The sequence below is a fragment of the Carassius auratus genome, chromosome 33 (genome assembly GCF_003368295.1).
Source record: "Carassius auratus strain Wakin chromosome 33, ASM336829v1, whole genome shotgun sequence".
NCBI lineage: Eukaryota > Metazoa > Chordata > Actinopteri > Cypriniformes > Cyprinidae > Carassius > Carassius auratus.
This window is the reverse complement of record NC_039275.1, coordinates 1209160-1228776: the sequence shown is the minus strand read 5'-3', so window position 1 is coordinate 1228776 and position 19617 is coordinate 1209160. Positions and strand designations below refer to the sequence as shown.

The window sequence follows — 19617 nt, the reverse complement described above, 5'->3', positions numbered from 1 at the left end:
GTCTAATCGAAGATCTATTCGAGCACATGGAATACAACCGGTCTAAATAATGTATTTGTTGAGAAAATGTTCCATTACAAACTCGAGTTTTGTTAAACCAGGTGTGTTTGTTTGTATTGAATGAGGCGCGCTCGCGTCAGTCTGCTCGTGCCCACGATCTTGACGCACACTTTTGCCGAAATAGTTTGAATGTTTATATGTAGAAATCGTGCAGTGTTGATTAAAGTCAAAACAGCGTGAAAGCAACAAGACACAAGTTTGCAGTAAGTTTGCATGTGCGTGCGCTCGTGTGTGTTTACATTGTGTTTTGCTGTAGTTCATTTCCGGTTTTCATGTTGACGTGATTCCTTATCCGCACTGATTCATTCAATTGCCGATTCTTATGATTCTAAAGATTCTGCACATGATTTAATGCAGCATTTTTAAGTTTTAATGTCGTACAGTTAAATGACAAAACAGCCTGGTTTTACCCCAAAGTACTTTTGAAAAATACTATTGTTCAATCAGGGTTTTCGGACATTTTAGTCCTTTTTTTTTTGTTAGTGCATGCTCAAAATGCTGTCTAGCTAGGGCACTCGGTTGTGTTTGTTCACCAGGAGGATCATCAGAGATTGATGTGGTTGGAGCAGATGGAGTGTGTGTACAGAAGCCGTGTGAATCAGCATCTCCTCAGAGACACCTGTGTGCTGTTTCAGTTACACCTGAACTAAAAGCATTGTCCGTGGTGTGTCTTCTGGCCGGTCCGACATGAAGAAAAAGAGCTCTCAGAAGTGAGATAGTGTTATTTTAGTACTGTTTATTTATTTATTTTTAATTAGATTTTATTTTTGTATTATTTTCCCATGTTTGGTATTTTTTTCCATTTATATATCCATTTTATATCATATATTTCACATTTTTGGTAGTTTTTATATTTAAAAACATATATTTTTATAAAAATATATCTAGTAAAAACAATAATATTTATTAATTTATATTTTAGTTTTTATTTTGTATATTCTATAATTTGTATATATTTTATAAATATATATTTTATATATAGTTTATTTTGGTAGTTTGTATTACTTTTTATATTTAATAACAATTTCTCTTAATTACGTCTTATAAAAACCAATACTATTTATTTACATTTTCTTTTATATTTTGTATATTTATTTTACATTTTTGGTAGTTTTTATATTTAATAGCAATTGTTTTGAATAAAAAAAATATATTGAAAAAAAACAATACTATTAATATATATTTTATATTTTAGTTTTTATTTTATATATTATATATATATATTATATATTTAATAAATATATATATTATATATTGTTTATTATTGTCACATTATTGGTTACTTTTTATATTTAATAAAAAATATAAAAACATTATCTTATTAAAAAAAAAAAAAACTTTTTTTATTTACATTTTAGTGATTAACTTCTAAGAGCAACAGCTGGCTTACTGAACATCTAATGAAGTTCTGGCGGTATGCATTTAATTATTTCCTGACATAATGTAGAGCAAATTATTTGAAAGCTCTGTTGTGTGTTTATCAGGCACAGACACGTGTATCACAGTTCTCTCAGTCAAAGCATTGTAATTTATTTGTTTTTAAATGACTCTCTAACTGATTCACTGTAATGAATCGGTCAAAAAGATTCACAAACGGTCTCAAACTCACTATCTGAATCACTGTTTTGTTGGTTCTCATGAGCTTCTGTCCTCAGACACAAAGATATATTTTTTACTTGTTCAGTTCAAGTGTCTTTTTGGTCGTTTGCTGTTTGAGAGTTTCATCTGTTATCTTGTAGTGACTTTCTGACTTACTGTATGAAACATTTATCTAGACTTTACCCTAAGTGCTGCTTAATAAAGATTCCCTCTGCTTGTCAATGTGTCCATCTTTTCTATGTTTGTCATCATTAAAGTGAACTCATTTATTTGTTTTACACTGAAAAAAAAACAGTGTATAAACAGTTTTAATTCAGAAATTCCTAGTAGATTTTACAAAGGAAGATGAAGATGAATTCGAATCTCGTATTGCGAATCATTTGATTCAAATCAGGATTTCATTGTGCTGTCGGAAGGTTTTTTTTTATTTTTATAACTACTTGTATTGACTATATGAACACGGTGCAAATAACTACAACTCAGTATAAATACTATTTGTAGTAAATGTAAGTGGTATTTGTAGCTGGTGGTAATATTGGAAATTCTATGACAATATTTACAAGCACTCAGTGGTGATTGATAGTGACTTTTAAATAAAAGTGTTGTGTTAATTGTCACATGTAGCTTGGAGCTGATGTCTCTGTTACCAAATATGATTATATTTCATCATGTTTTATCAGACATTTCAGCTGCTGATCTTATATAAAATCAAACAGTTTTTTAGAGCCTTCAAATTTATTTTGCATTGACCTTGTTGAGGTCATATTGATTTCCATTATAGTTGTTTTATAACATCACAAAGACATTGGTGAATCGAATTCTGAGAATGTGATATTAACTACATAAAATTATATAGATACATTTTCTAACCCCCATATCTTGAATTTTGTGATCATTCATGCATTCATAAATGCATTTGAATACACTGAATAATGCAGTGAAAGAATGCACTCAAAATGCACACGCACTAGTATGACTTCATCATGTCATCATTTGTTTAGTTTTTTAATATACTTGATACTGTTAAAAGGCACCTCATTAAAACAAAAAATACAAGTTCGCATATCACACCTAAACACGTGTGGAAAACGTAATTAGAACTAGCTACTAAATTGTTGTTGAAAATGCCTATCCATATTCAGCTATGATTCTGACTGACTCAAATGATTCGCGAACCCGCTCCGAACTCTCGAACTGATTCAAATTATCCGCTATCCCCAAAATGACTCAAATGATTCGCGAACCCGCTCCGAACTCCCGAACGGACTCAAATGATTTGCGCTCCGCTCTCGAACTGATTAAAATGATCCGCGATCCCCAAACTGACTCAAATGATTCGCGAGCCCGCTCCGAAATCCCGAACTGACTCGATTCGCGATCCGCTCCGAACTCCCGAAATGACTCAAATGATTCGCGCTCCGAACTCTCGAACTGATTAAAATTATCCGCGATCCCCAAACTGACTCAACTGATTCGCAATCCCGCTCCGAACTCCCGAAATGACTCAAATTATTTGCGCTCCGAACTCTCGAACTGATCAAAATTATCCGCGATCCCCAAACTGACTCAAATGATTCGTGAAATCTACGAACTCCCGAACTGACTCAAATGATTCGCGAGCCCGCTCCGAAATCCCGAACTGACTCGATTCGCGATCCACTCCGAACTCCCGAAATGACTCAAATGATTTGCGCTCCGAACTCTCGAACTGATTAAAATTATCCGCGATCTCCAAACTGACTCAAATGATTCACGAACACGTCCGAACTCCCGAAATGACTCAAATTATTTGCGCTCCGAACTCTCGAACTGATCAAAATGATCCGCGATCCCCGAACTGACTCAAATGATTCGCGAACACGTCCGAACTCCCGAACAAAGGTTCTTTAGGCTATTAGTCACTCATATATTACATTATTCTGCATTACTACATTATTAGAAAATGATCTGAACTTGAGTTCCAAACTGTATGACATTCATTGTGATGAGCAGATATTTGAGATGCCATCATTTTAAAGAATTTACAGCCATGATCACTTGATTGCATGTAGCTCCGTGAATGTGATAACAAAATTAATTAAAAATGTATGCTCTTGTAGAATAATGTTCTAATGAAGAATGTTTTACTCTTATTGACAGTTGTTTTGTAATATCAGGAGAAATACAAAGATGTTAAAATTGAGAGAGGGCTGCTCAGGTTTTCACAAAAACATTTGCACAATTTAAATGAAAGATGTGGAAGCAAAGAAATCACTGATGCATTTTTTTTAGCAGCTGGCCTTTAGATCTAGGATTCTGCATGCTTTAAATCAGATACAGCTTGAACGAATAGCATTTTTATATTTAAATTAACAACAGAGAGAAAGTGAGAAACTGCATTTGTGAATAATGTTTGTGTAGTGTCTCTTCAATAATCAAGCTGCAAGTTTAGTTAAATCAAAAACAGATACATTGTTGCTTTTTAGTTTTTAAGTATGCTATCCAAGCTATTTTATTAATGAATATTGCATTGATCACGAAGTTTCTGTGGTCATGATTGTTTGTGAGTTGCGTGTGCAACCTAGAATTGGCTCTTTCCACTGTAGTCAGTCACATCCCTAATTGTTTGGAAGAAAGTATGCAAGATTCTAAGTTATTTCACAAATAATTCATATGTTGCAGGAATCAGTAAAGCCAACTCCGACTATAGTTTTTCATGAAGCTTCAAACCCCCTCCATGCAAAAAGAGCCACCATCAATATGGAGGGTTTCAACATTGTGAGCGCAGAAATGGATGTGATGGAGGCAATATTTCATATTCAGTGTGGAATACCCCAAGCACACCACTCACATGATGAATTTTGTTGAGCAATACCTGTTTAAACTCTCCAGAAGCCAAAAAACAAAAACAAAAAACTGTAGGTTTGTAAATATGAGGTGATTGATGTTATTCTGAAATGCTGATCTGAATTTGAATCTGTAATTACAATTCTTTATGAGTGATATTAATATGAATTTGTAGTTTTGAGGTACTTGATATTATTCTAACCCTGATGGGAAATTGTATTAATCTGTATATTTGCATTATTTATCAGTGCTATATAATGGACTTATTTTGTAATATGTAGATGTAGGCGAAACTCTATTTTCTTCATTTATGAGATTTTTTTAAATGGTTGGTGTTTTAATGTTGATTTGTACATTTAAAGCCTTGAATATTTGAAATTACAGTAGCATTCTTTCAGCAATAGTAATTATTTTTGTTAATATAAATAAATGCACTTTGGGTGTGCTTTTTTCAGTATTCATGGGTGACTTTTTTATGTGAATTACATTTTTACATTTTAGGGTCTTGATGTTTGTCAGTTATATTAAATATTTAATCCGGAAAGGACAAAAGAAATAAGGTTCCATACAGAACTATAGCCTATGTTGAAAGGGTTCTATATAGAACCTTTTAGGGGTTCCAAATACGTAGCGCCTGATAGAACCTTTTAAGGTTCTATATAGAACCTTTTCTTCTAAGAGTGTAAGTTTATGCATATCATAATCTTTGCAAACCTCCTCTGCAGCCATACAATAATACAAAGCTTATGCTGTATGCCTTTAACATCAATCATGACAATGTTTTGCATATACATACAGTTTGAAGTGTCTTGTGGAATTATCTTTCACATTTATTATAGTAATGTAGTCTAAGATATCTTGTAACATTAGAATGATTATTTCCAGCTGTTTGTTTTACAGTTTGGCATGTGATGATAAAATGTATATGAAATGTATTTCTAACTGCGTATCCAACTGGGCCTGGTATTGCTACAAGTGTGATTGCATCATATAATAATTGCTGCTGTTTTACAGCTCTGCGTGTTTGATCTCGTTTCCTTTAAGATGGCTTTGATGTGTCTGTGAAAGGCGGAGCTACAGAAGATGTTCATCTTGGTTCAAGCTCTGTCTCGTGGCCTGTTTCACGTGTGGCATCCATCTGTCATGCGCAGTTATCCAGCGAGTTTAAACTGTGTTCTCATTTAAAGCACTGAACAAAGCATCTCACAATCAGCTGGGACAAATCATCTTCCACTAGCATATCAACAATCATTTGCACAAATATCATAATATCAAATCATGAGAACAGATCTGACAGTTATTCAAAGACAAGTATGAAATATGAACTTCTATTGATAAATAAATAACTTTTTGTGTTAGAACTGAAGAGCTGCTTTACGCAGAAATTCAGTTTGTTTCATACATTTTTAATCTCTAACTAGAACGAAACACAAATTACATTTCAATCCAACCCGTCAATCACTTACAAGAACAAAACTGACCAACATATAAATCTCTATGCTCAATCTAGATCAAAGCTGACCGACATTTATACCATTTAATCGAACAAAACCAAATTATATTTGAATCTTTTAATCAAACAAAACGGACCGGTAATTAAATCTTTTTTAAAAAAAAACAACCGATATTGAAATCTTTTAATCGAACAAAACCAAATTAATATTTAATGTAATACTAGAGCAAAACAATCAATATTTAAATATCTTAATTTAACAGACCTGGCTGATATTGAAATCTCTTTAAAAAACATGACCGATATTGAAATCTCTTTAAAAAAACGAACGATATTGAAATCTCTTAATCAAACAAAGCCAAATTAATTTTCAGTATGTAATACTAGAACAAAACAACCAATGTTTAAATCTCTTTACCAAACAAAACTGACTGATGTTTAAGTCTCTTAATCAAACAAAACCAAATTATATTTTAATCTCTTACTACAAAGAAACCCAATGAAATTTCAATCACCAAAATTTAATCTTTAATATTTAAATCTATTACTATATCAAAATTACAGATATTTAAATCCCTTAATCGGACAAAACTGACCAATATTTCAATTTAAATTTTAAATTACCTATATTTAAAACTCTTAATAAAACAAAAACTGACTTATATTTAAATCTCTTACTAGAACAAAACTGACCAACTTTTATACCTTTTAATCGAACAAAACCAAATTATTTTTAAATCTCTTAATCGAAACAAAACTGACCTATTACATCTCTTAAACAAAACAAACCGATATTTAAATCTCTTAAACAAAACTGACAGACATTTAAGTATTTTTATAGAACAAAACCGGCTGATATTTCAGTCTGAAACTAAAACAAAAAAAAAACAATATTTAAATATCTTAATCAAACAAAACGACCGATATTTAAATCTCTTAAACAAAACCAACCAATATTAAAATCTCTTAAACAAAACTGACTGATATTTAAGTATTTTCATCGAACAAAACTGGCTGATATTTCAAACTAGAACAAAACAACCAATATTTAAATTGCTAATTAAACAAAATAGACCGATATTTACATTTCTTTATTGAATAAAACCAAATGAAATTTAAATTTATTAAATGAACAAAACAACCAATATTTAAATTTCTTAATCAAACAAAATTGAGTGATATTTAAGTCTCTATTTTTTCTACAACTATATCTAAATCTCTTAATTAAAACACCACCGACCATTATTTAAATCTATTATTGGGATAAAAGGACCAATATTTAAATCTCTTAATCAAACCAAACCAACCGATATTTCAATCTTGTAATAGAAAAAATCGAATGAAATTTAAATCTATAAACCATTTAACTACTGTTATTTTCCCGTTTATTATACTCCTTTAAAATAATCTGCCTTGTGTAAATGGCTATAAATAAATATGACTTGTGTATTTAGTATTTTAAACTGTATTTTGAATGTTATGAAATAGAAATGAGAATGCTCTTTTTGAGGCATCAGTGACTCTAGCGAGGAAGAGGAAACGGTGGGCGGAGCCTGTTGATGATTGACAGACGGAGGGATTGACCTCACCATCATGCTTTACATGCAGTAACCGGAGATCTAACGGTGACGAACGTCGGACCATCGCCTTAAAACTCATACGATTCGCGTTCGTCCATAACGAAGATAACAGAAAGGTGTCTGGAGAAGCAGCCGGGTGTTTCTTCGCTCGATGACCAGATTATCGGCAGTTTAACTAATGCGTTCTACCTAATAAGCCGCGTTGTTTTGTCATATGTTAATAAATGCTCAACTGTAAGTTGTCCAAAGACTCCAGAAGTGTGTTTTCGGAACTGAGAATGTTCGAGACTCAAGGAATCTTCGGGGTTTGTGTGGATGTGAGCTGTTTGCTGCTCGGTAAGACTTCATTCACATTCACAGTCTGGCCTCTGTGCAGCTGGTGGTTTGGTTGATTAAATCTGCGTTATTATTGTTACTGCTTGAGATTCTTATGGATCTGAATGTCACAATGTAGCGCGCATCGATGAAACATTCATATCCGTTACAGACGCACATCCATACTCAACACTGCACATTTCATTATTGCTCAGGAAAACAAAAGTACGAGCTTGTATCGAGATAAAGTTATTTAGTTTCTCTTAAGAGGTGAGATAAAAGTAAGTAATTTTTCACAGATAAGTTGTGTTTACACATTCAGAACAAAAGCGTTCTGAGAACGTTTTGCATACAATTATGAAAACGTCATTTTTGAATGTTCTCAGAAAAGTTTTCACTTGGAAAAAAAAAAATTGGTTATGCGAACGTTAGAAAGAACATTAAGGGAACGTTTCATTTTATAATTTGTGGAAACATTATGAGAACATGAAAGTTCTTTCAATGTTATGAAAAACAAAATAATTGTTCCACGAATGAAGTATAGCTAAATTATATTTTGCAGGCGTTAAGGGTTTCTACATAAAATGTATTAATTCACCATTCCAGAAATGAAGGCCTTAAAAGATAAAATTCACAGAGTCATGGCATTAAAATTTTGCATGCACTGCAAATAAATAAATAAAATAATACCAAACATTTAAAAACAATAGATAGCCTATGTTGAATTAGGTTGATTTTTCGTTCTTGCTTTAATAATTTCAATCAGTTTATTAGAAAACAAGACTTCTTATCTTGTTTTCTTCACACAATCATAAATGTTCAAAGTACTTATAGTAAGCCTACTATACATGAAACATATTCCAGATGCTCAAGCTCTCTGTAAGCTCTATATTATGTGCATTATAGAAAAATGCGTGTAATGTTTTTAGTATGAGGACGTTCTTCAGCGGAGAGACTGTGATTGCTAATTGATTTAAAGGTCACAGTAAGGAATTCTCTGGAATAATGCGATGTATATGAATGACAGAATATCGCTATTGTTGAACAGTTGATTTAATTAAATAGTGATTTGATTATTTACCATCAGCAGAATGTGCACATCTCTAACAACATACTGCACACAACTAACAAAACGTACACATCACCATCTGTTCCTAAAGCGCTGAAACACTACCCTCAGGTCTTCAACAACTGACCAAAAGACATTAAGTAACATCATCAGTTTAACCGCATTGACACTATCAGATCAGAACAAAACTTTAAAGATTCATTTGTTCTCTTTTGAGACCGATCAGAGCAGAAAACACTTCTTATAAACCCCATGTCAGTGATATAAACAGGCCTGTGCATCTTCATTTGTGTGGTTTCTGTCTTTGTCGCAGCTGGACTTCCATTTGCGATACTGAATATTCAGCACACGCCGTTCAAAAGAGGCTTTTTTTGCAGCGATGACTCCATCAGGTACCCCTTTAAAGAAGATACCATATCCTACCAGTTACTGATGGGGATAATGATTCCATTCGCGCTGTTGACAGTAAGTGTTCGCTTGCTTTCTTAACCAGTACTCTTCTCTAGAGCTTGGTTTCCTGTTTGAGTTGGTCAAAATGTCATGCATTTTGTTTTCTCTTCACCACAGATAATCTTTGGAGAGTGTTTTTCGATATATCTGCGGTCCAGAGCTTCTTTCAGTTATGAGTATATTGCATGTGTGTACAAGGCCGTAGGATCATTCGTGTTTGGAGCGGCGTTGAGTCAGTCTCTGACTGATATCGCCAAATACACCATCGGCCGTCTGCGACCGCACTTTCTGACCGTGTGTAAACCAGACTGGAGCCTCATTGACTGTAAACCGGGTTATATTGAGAACTTCACATGCACAGGAGATCCAGTCATCATCAATGAAGGCCGGTGAGAGTGCAAAACAATGCAACGCATGCGTTCCTAAACTCAGATGACCTCGAGTCATGCACTAACACTTTTGCATTGAATCTGCAGATGCATTGTTTGATTTAGAAAAGAACACGTATTTGCTAATTATGACAGACAATCTTTTTCTGCCAGACTTTCCTTTTATTCTGGTCACTCATCATTCTCCATGTACTGTATGCTGTTCCTCGCGGTAAGTCTTTTTATGAATATGTTTCATGTGTTTCATTCAATTTAAGGTGAGATACTACAGGCAAAATCATTGTATTTTTTTTATGCACTAATGTCACAAACTTAAGAAATAAATCTAGCTAAAAGTCCATTGTAATGAAACCAACAACTAAAATGTCTTATTTCAAGCAAGTGAAACAAGAGAAAACATCCAAAACACACATTTAAGTCTTTATTTTATTGCACTTTATCAATTTATGTCTTTAGATTTCGATACTTAAGGATTACAAACACCAGATTTTACAGTTTTATTCCTTTCTGTATTCTAAAGGGTTGTTTATATTTCACTCACACAGATTTATACAAAATTTTACCTCATGAAAATGTGTGTGTTCTCGATCTGGTGACAGTATTTTCTAAATTAATAAGGTGATAAATGGAGAAATCGAAAAACCTTTCACTCTAATATGACGATAAAATCAAACTATTATTTTAAACTGGACTATTTATCAAATTTTCAGTGCTGGTAATGAATTCAAAATGATGCATATTTAATTAGATGATGCCTCATTTGAATATTAATGAACTGGAGAGGAATAGTGATATCTATTATTTAATATTTTTTACCCTATTCGCCTGTAGTGTCTTGCCTTCATCATATGCATTTAGATAAACCTTATCAATGCTCAGTACATTCAAAACACACTATGTACAGACTGTACATAGATATTCCATGCTAATATGTTTTTCTTTACAGTTGTATATTCACTCTAGAATGAGAGCAAGTTGGGCTCGACTGGTTCGTCCGACTCTGCAGTTCTCTTTCATCGCCGTGTCTCTTTACGTGGGTCTGTCGCGCGTCTCTGATTATAAACACCACTGGAGTGACGTTCTCACTGGATTCGTTCAGGGAGCCGCTGTGGCACTGTTTACTGTAAGTGAGGCTCTTTAATATATGTGTTGCATGCTGTAACCAACACACTTCTCTCTCTTGCTCTCTCTCTCTCAACGCAGGTGTTCTTTGTATCGGATCTAATCAGCGCCAAACGCACGTCAGATAAAGACGATGAGATCTCACACACGAGTCAGCAGGAGACGTCAGATCCGCCGAACCACTACGGCAGCACAGACTAACACAGAACGCACTGGATTTGGAAGGAATCGCTGTGGATTTTTCATTTTTACAGTAACATGCAATCCTTTCCACAACTGATTCACTTCAATTTTATAATATTACTGCGCAAAAGATCATTTTTCATAATGCACAGCAGTAGAGAAGATTAAAATGTCATCATGATAAATACAGTGGCAGTGCAACAATATTCACACTGCAGTGGCTGCATATACATTACATTTATATTTAGTCGTTAAGCAGATGCTTTAATAAATAAAAGCAATGATATACTAGTGCTATAACAAGTCTTGGTTAGCGTAATTGAGTCATATTATAAATAAAAAGAAAACTAAAAAATAAATAAAAGGATAGAATAGGTAAATAATAGATCGAGTTAGTGTTAGAGGCCTTTTTTACTTTTATTAATTGTATAAAAAAATAAAACCGATAGAATGCAAAAAGCTATTTAAGAAAACAAGGTGTTGGTGAATAAATAGGAGGATTAGAATAGAGAGTGCTGAAGTTAGAGGGTCAAAAACAGGTGGAAGAGATGTGTTTTTTGTTGATTCTTCAAACATTAATGCCTTGAATTTAATGCGAGCAGTTATTGGTAGCCAGTGCAAATTGATAAACAGAGGTGTGACATGTATTCTTTTCAGCTCATTAAAACTGAATCTTGCTGCCGCGTTTTTACAATTAATTGTAAAGGTTTGATAGAATTGGCTGGAAGACCTGCCACGAGAGCATTGCAATAGTCCATCCTGGACACAACAAGAGCTTGAACAAGGAGTTGTGCAGCATGATCCGAAAGAAAGGGCTTGATCTTCTTGATGTTGAATAAAGCAAATCTGCAGGATCGGACAGTTTTATCAATGTGGTCTGAGAAAGTCAGCTGATCATCAATCATAACTCCAAGGCTTCTAGCTGTTTTTGAAGGAGTTATGATTGATGTGCCTAACTTGATGGTGAAATTGTGATGGAACGATGGGTTTGCTGGAATCACAAGCAGTTCTGTCTTGGCAAGGTTGAGTTGAAGGTGATGGTCAATCATCCAGGAAGAAATGTCTGTTAGACAAGCTGAGATGCGAATAGCTACCGTCGGATCATCAGGATGAAATGAGAGGTAGAGTTGAGTGTCATCAGCATAGCAGTGGTATGAAAAGCCATGTTTCTGAATGACAGAACCTAATGATGCCATGTAAACCGAGAAGAGAAGTGGTCCAAGAACTGAGCCCTGAGGCACCCCATAGTTAGATGTTGCGACTTGGACACATCACCACTCCAAGGTACTTTGAAGGATCTATCTGATAGGTGAGACTCAAACCACTGGAGTGCGGTTCCTGAGATGTCCTTTGTCAGTAGGGTTGACAGGAGCAAGTTAAGTATTGAAGATTTGGATCCCGCTCTTGCCAGTCTTAGGGCTTCAGATTCTCAGTTGAATGTCCACTTCTGAAGCCAGATTGGTTGCTGTCAAGGAGGTTGTTCTGTGTGAGAAAGGCAGAGACTTGGTTGAAGTTATATTAGTTATTGCTCTGAATGTGGCAGTGTAAAAAAAATTGTCTTTCCTTACAGACCTTGTAGTGTTATTTATACAACTAAATGTTCCTACTCTGTGTTTATTAGATTCTGAGCAACCTTTAACTTCTATGGGACCCTTTCCATTACATTATAGTATAAAGAGGTTCTTTAGATTATTAAAAGTTTTTCACAGTAAGAAAAGATGGTCCACTGACAAAATAATGGTTCTTCTATGGCATTGCTGTGAAAACACCCTCCTGTAAGTTTTATTTTTAAGAGCGTATGCAACCCTAGCCATCAAGCAATCCAACATTTCTATATGATAATATTAATGCAGTAACCAAGTACACGTCTTATTTCAGCTAGGTTGTTTTTAAATGTTAAAGAAGACTATATCAACCAATGAATCGTACACTTGACTGTAAACCCTTTATTTCTATGGTTTACAGTTGCTTTCTTTTGTGTGTTTGTCAAATTGTCATAATAAAAAGGAAAGTAGTTGTGGACCGAAATATGAACATCCAAAGTTTTTCAATTGCATTGAATTCAACTCATTTTGTGTTTATTTTAATAATTTGTATTTTTATTGTTTTTAATGCAAATGTTTTTTTTTAAATGAAAATAGAATTCATAGTGTTACTTTTTTTTTCATTTTTATTATTTTTAATGCAAATGGTAAGACCTCAAGCTGTAAATGTCCAAGCACTTGAATCATTTTTGTTTATGTTTTTAATAGCTTTAAATGCAACTTTTTTATATGTTTTTTTTATGTGCTGTTTTATTTTTAATTCACTGGCAGCTGTGCTAGTGTGAACCAATAAAACATGGTACTGTAAAATATTTTTGCAATTAAAGCTCTGCCAGACCAACTGTGGTGTAGTTATTGATATATAACTAATCATAATCATTTTGTTCGCTTTGGCGACTATAGTGGTCAGAATATGTCTGCTGGTTTCAAGCATTGTGAGTTTGATTCATTCGGTTCGCTCGGACGGATCGTTCGAATCGAACCTAGGTCCTACCTCACAGGTACACATGCTTGACGACTCGGTTCGAACGAATCATGAAGAAGAATCGATTCAATGGAGCGCCGCTGTTCTTTGTCCTCGCGGTGACTGACTGCATATGATCCCGCTGAATGTACATTATTTATTCCTCCGTTTACAATCTGTATTCATCAAGCAGAAGATTTGAAGGATGGTGTTAGTTCATGTCGGATATCTGGTTCTTCCTGTCTTTGGCTCTGTGAGAAATAGAGGTATTTATATCGTATTATTACACGATCAGATCACATCTTAAGGGCCTTTGCGTGTTTAATGCATGATCGATAAACCACACGACTGATCTATATGCTGCTGTAGGTCCTTACTTAGGAGATATTAAACAAAAACATGCTATTTAGATTTTTTTAAGCGAATCGGTGAGGTTTGACTCTGATCTGATGTTAGTCTGTTTGCTAGCCATTCGAAGGACGCTTTCTGCGTCAGATTTCATTTTCAAATCAATAATTTTCTTATATAATGTACATTTTGATTATTTGATAGATTGTCGATTCGTTTAATCGTGTATTTGATCGCTGAATGTGATTTTAAAGGTTTGTGAAGTTTGGTTTTACCTTTAGAAAGCTAAATATGCTAATTCAGGCCTGAGCTTAACGGACAGCAAATAAAACAAAAATACATAGCTTCAGTTATTAACTACAGTCTTTTAATGCTCTTGTAGTACATTTACGAATAAAATAAGTGTTTTGGGTAGGTTTGTGTCAGCCTCAGAATCTGCAGTTCATCAAACAAAAGCTAATGTGTTATTTTTGAAACTCCGCTTAATCATCCACACCTGCGTGTTGTTCGTCTAATGAGGAAACTAGTTTTAAGTTGAGCTGCTAACTTTACCTCCATCACTGATTCCATGAAGCTTTTTTGATTTCTGTTTCTGATCTCCTGTCTCATAGTTTGATTTCATGTGCTTTATTTCTGTTCTTATCTCCTGTCTCATAGTCTATGGAGGCTGAATCTACATTCTGCATTATCAGATCATTGTGTTTTAATGATCATCTGTGTTCTGATCCCTCCTCATTTCCTATTTCCATCAGAAGACGACAAACATCTCAGATCTGCTCCCTTCCTGAGAACAAACACACACTAAAACCAGAGCTAACACATTTAGAGCTGTCTGTATGTCAAGTGCTGTAGTTTAACACACATCAGTAGCTCTAGAAGAGTGACTTATGTATGTCCCATCCAGCTTTTGTAGTCAACATGAATGTAAATTCCTGTAAAATGGATGCATTTTGTGCTCTGATGATCCCAAAAAGCTTTAGCTGTCACCTACATAACGTGTGCTTCATTCATTGCCCTTCTGATTTTACACGATCATTCACAATCATGTTTTGAGCAAAAGCCAAAAAAAAAAAAAAAAACACCCAATGAAGCAACTCGCCAACTAACTAACGATTGGCTACAATTGCATTGAATCCAAATTGCGTCCAAAATGCCATCCATTTGGCAGGGATGTTGATTTCCTGCACTGCTACTGAGATCCTCTATTAGAGCAATGCAAATGTCTATTGTTTGGTTGTGGTTTCTTTACCTTTTGTTCTGGTAATAGACGTCAATGCATGAATCACATTATTCATATTATTTTAATTCTACATTGAATAGACTCCAATGTAATCTTTCTGTAGTAAAGATGTACCCTGCTGTACTGTAACGTGCTGTAGCCGATGCATCTGCTCATTGGATGTTGCTTTTGTTCTGTTAACCCTGTACTGAGCATGGTGGGCCTTGCTATCGGTCAATGTTGTTTTATTTGTTGCATGAACTTATTATTATGACACAAATCCACATACACTAATATTTTTCAATAAAGAATATAGTATTTTTCCTAACCTCCAGTGTGCTTCTTGCTGATTTCCATTTATTGTCTCCCCCACCACCCACCTCCCTCTGCTGTGACCGGATTTCCTCGCTTTTTTCATCATGAGATCTCAATGAGTTGATCTGTGGTCATTTACGCTCATCACTGAGGCACTTAAAGGTGCAGTGTGCGTTCAAGATAACCGTAGACGTCCATAATTTGAATGAGATTCTACTAGATCCATTGCCAATCATGGTTTTAACGCTGCACCTTTAAGTCTTCTCAAAGTAAATGATCCGGATGCAATGTAAACGTGGCCTTTCTCTGTGGTGTGTCCAGATATATCCACACATTTCATCTCTGTGATTGAATCTTTTCTCACTAACGAGCAATAGCCACGTCCCATTTCTCTGTGATGATGACACATTATACATGATTTCATCTGGTGATTTAGGTTTTAAGTGTTTTCGATTCCTTCATTCTAGAGTGGAGAGATGGATAATTCTGCTTTTGTGTCTCATTTTCTCCCCATTTCTATTGACATAACTTTGATATTTCCTTCTCAAAATGAATAATATAAACCCATAAAATGGTGCATTGATTCATTTCCTCATTTATTTGTCATATTGTGAGTAGCCAGCCGATAACTCCATCACAACTGGACAAACTCGGTCTCAAAGTCTTATGTTATTAATCCAGTGAAATATAAGTAGCGCTTCTGAAATAAGGACATTTAATTCTATGTAGCCTGTTTAATATAAAAGTAGTCTTGTGCAATAGAAATTAGGTTCATTCCAGAAATGCCAGGACTTTTTATGGAGTGTAATTGTTGCTCTATACATTAATGTTCACATGTCAGCTTTACATGTCTTGCCCCGGCCCCAGCAAAAGCCTTGGGTTCCTGTGATGTCTGACGCGTCTGATGTCATTTTGCTTCTATGAAGGCTTAGAGTTGAAGAGATAATAATCCCACTTGGATAAGTCACAATAACATGTTCCCAAGGATCAAGAGTCAGTCCTAGAAAAACATTCCTATCAGCCAATCATATTTCAGAATTATACGCTTTGACAGTACTCTTAACCCTTAAGTCATTTCAGGAGTGGGCGACGGATGAGGTTTGGAATATGATTGTTGTTCTAGAACCAACAGAGGATGTTGATTCAGGAAGATGTCCTACTTCACGTCCGTTGAGATGTCATTGACTTTGAGATTTTGTTTTGCCAGCACATGGATATTGCTTTGGAAAATAGTTCCCACAGACGTATCCAAAATCCTGTCATTAGAAAACGCAAATCCCTTTCTTGATAAGGTGTGACAGGCTAACAGCTCACAAAAAATGAAATAAAACAGCATCTTTGGTATAAACCCAGACCTTTACTACTCATTTGGCTGAGAATCTAAAGCCGCTGTGGATTCCTTCAGCTATCCAGGAACGCATCACGCAGTCTGCTTTCAGTAGTCGCTAAATTAATGTACAGCTTTCACATCTGTTGTGCCGAGGTGAGGAGACACTTCTGCTGATATATGCATGATTATTTCCCCAACAGCTAATTGCATTGGACGACTCACTCACAAAGTAGCCTGACAAGAAAAGTTGGTGATGGTTCTGATCATTAGAAACATGTCATGTTATCCATCAGGATGTTCTACCATCTCTACGTTTAGGTCTATATTTGTTTAAGCGCTTCGTAACATTACCAATGTAATCTTTGTTTTTAGGTTTGTGCTTTATTGATTCGGGAACCAGTTGGAAACCAAGTACCGTATTCTGCAATGAACTGACCACCTAAAAAGTTCAGTGTCCTGTTGCATAAACATTTAAGATTAGTTTTACAAGATGTTTCTCCAATATCTTTTTTGATCATCTGATGACCGAAAATGGACTTAAACTATACTAAATCTAGACTTGTCAAATTTGAACCCGAAATGTAAAACTGGCCAGACTAAATGCTAGTTGGTTGTTAAGACTAGTTAAATATTTATGCAATTGTCCACATGATTCAAAGCCAGTTGATGTATGCCTTGCCAACTAGACTTGCACATCATTCCATTGGAAATATGACTGTTTAAGATTAAAAAATAGGGGAATTGTATTGTAGAGAGACGAAGTGTTTGGATAGAAGTATAAGAAAAACAAACTAAATTGGACAAAACTGAACCACAAAATGTGAGAGACTTGAGCTAGTTGCAAGTCTGAGATAATTTACCTGTTCATACTGTCTGTCCTATATATCCAATTGTAAATTTAGTTCTCAATTCTAAACACTAAACTGCGAAAATAGCCTCCCAAACCAAAATATTAACACGGTGTTCAAGCACAACTCGCTCACCTTCACCCTTTATTTGCCATCACACCCCACTGCTGATGATTGATTTCTTCTGGAAGTTCAGGAGAGGAGGAAGGCCAGCCTCCAGCAGCGGTTTAATCCCCATTCATAATTCACTTTGATGTCATTGTTGTTGCAGGATCTCATTTTAACAGGCATCAGCACAGTCATGCTACCTCTTGCCGGCATTTCCACGTAGGGCCCCAGGCCCAGATCCCTGTTGATTTCCCAATGCCCCATCCAGGACAATCTCAGACAGGAATGAGCCATCATCTCGGCCCTGCGCACCAGCCAGCCGCGGCGTTACATCCACCCATCAACCACATACCAGCTCCACCGTTCCAGGACATCCCACCACCGCCCTTCCTACCTCAGGCTTTACACCAGCAATACCTCATCCAGCAGCAGATCCTGGAGGCCCAGCACAGGAGGATACTTCCACAGCCCAGGTATGACGCTGTGTTAAACTCATAATCAATCATATTTCAAGAGGGAGCGTAGAGGGAGAATAACAGAAAAAGAGGTGGAGATGGGGAGATGGGGAGGTGGAGGGATGCAGGAAAAATTGTTGTTCATAAAGATGAAGATTTACAGAACTTAATGTGTAGGTTCCTTACAAATTTACGTTATTATGGCAAGATATGAGAATTTGGGTTATTTGGCTTTTCATAATGTTTTTTTTTTTAATAAACATTATTTGAGTGTTCATTTTCTTGCACTCTTCAAAGAATGTGAGTTTGTTTTCGTCCTCTTCAGTAGCACTTACATAGACTCAATTTTACAGTTTTATTCCTATCCTGTGTTTCCAGATTTGAGGCTTTCCCACAGAATCGGGTTAATTTAAAATTGATGCTTCTGGTTATTTATGTCCACTGGTTTAAATGACACCAATAACGTAATATTTAGCTCCTGGAATGCAAATTTTACCAAGGGAACCCTACCAAAAACATGTTTTACCCCTCCGTAACGCCATTGGAATGGTTTCGAGTAGCATTTGGGTGGGGTTTTTTTCTTGTGAAAACCTGGCAACCCTGCTTCCATCTAGATACTATTTAAATATATTATTTAAACTGAACTGAGCTGGATGATGGCATCACTGAATCCAAAGATGAACTGCCTTTAACCGTCATTCCTAATTAATGTTGTTCAGTTGCTTTGACACAATTTGGTTTGTATAAAGCGCTATATAAATAAAGGTGATTTGACTTGAATTGACTCTTATTGACTGAGGGGTTTGCTCAGTTGTCATTCACCTTATTTATTTCAATCTGAAATCTGAGCAACTTTAACCTTGACTGTTTTATGATTGATTTTATGAAAATCCAAATCCCCTCTTTAAAAATTTGAACTCTAATGTGTCAACAAAAAAATCAAACAAGCCTTTTGAGCCAGACTTTATCAAATGTTCAGACTTCTGTTCTGGAAACGTTTGCAAATTCATGCATTTTTAAAGATAAAACTTGCAATTCAAAAAATATTTGCAATTCTTAAGGAATTCAATCAACTGGGGAAATACGGTGATACTGTTAGTTACATTTTTAACTCTATTCACCTGTAGTGTCTTGCTTAACTCATCTTCCATGTCTTATTGAGACATCTCGTAATCCAGTAATCAATATTTGTTTTTTCCGATATATTTTATAATCAGGTTTATCCAGCTGACTCAGGCTCTAACCATTTTCCTAGCAGGCATGCTCCAGACCGAACCCTTCCCCATCCGCAGACATTGCGGCCGCCATATGAATACCCACCATCCATCCACATTTCCCCCCCACCGCCTGTGCCCCAGCAGCCACGCTACCTTGCTGAAGGAACAGACTGGTACGTCTGTATTCAGTGACTTCATAGTACTCAGTTTGGCTTTGATTAGC

At 35.3% G+C, this 19617-nt stretch overlaps 1 protein-coding gene and 1 pseudogene across 1 annotated transcript; both read left to right on the top strand.

Annotated features, from left to right (window-relative positions):
* The first annotated feature begins 7523 nt into the window (after positions 1-7523).
* On the top strand, positions 7524-11672 carry LOC113052668 (phospholipid phosphatase 1-like). The gene is made up of 6 exons (XM_026217064.1): positions 7524-7854; positions 9216-9367; positions 9470-9741; positions 9895-9952; positions 10688-10864; positions 10945-11672. The coding sequence occupies exons 1-6, from the start codon at positions 7743-7745 to the stop codon at positions 11062-11064; spliced, it is 891 nt and encodes a 296-aa protein (XP_026072849.1). The 5' UTR covers positions 7524-7742; the 3' UTR covers positions 11065-11672.
* Positions 11673-13614: 1942 nt separating this feature from the next.
* LOC113052811 (sorting nexin-2-like) overlaps positions 13615-19617 on the top strand; it is a 15357-nt pseudogene continuing 9354 nt past the window's right edge.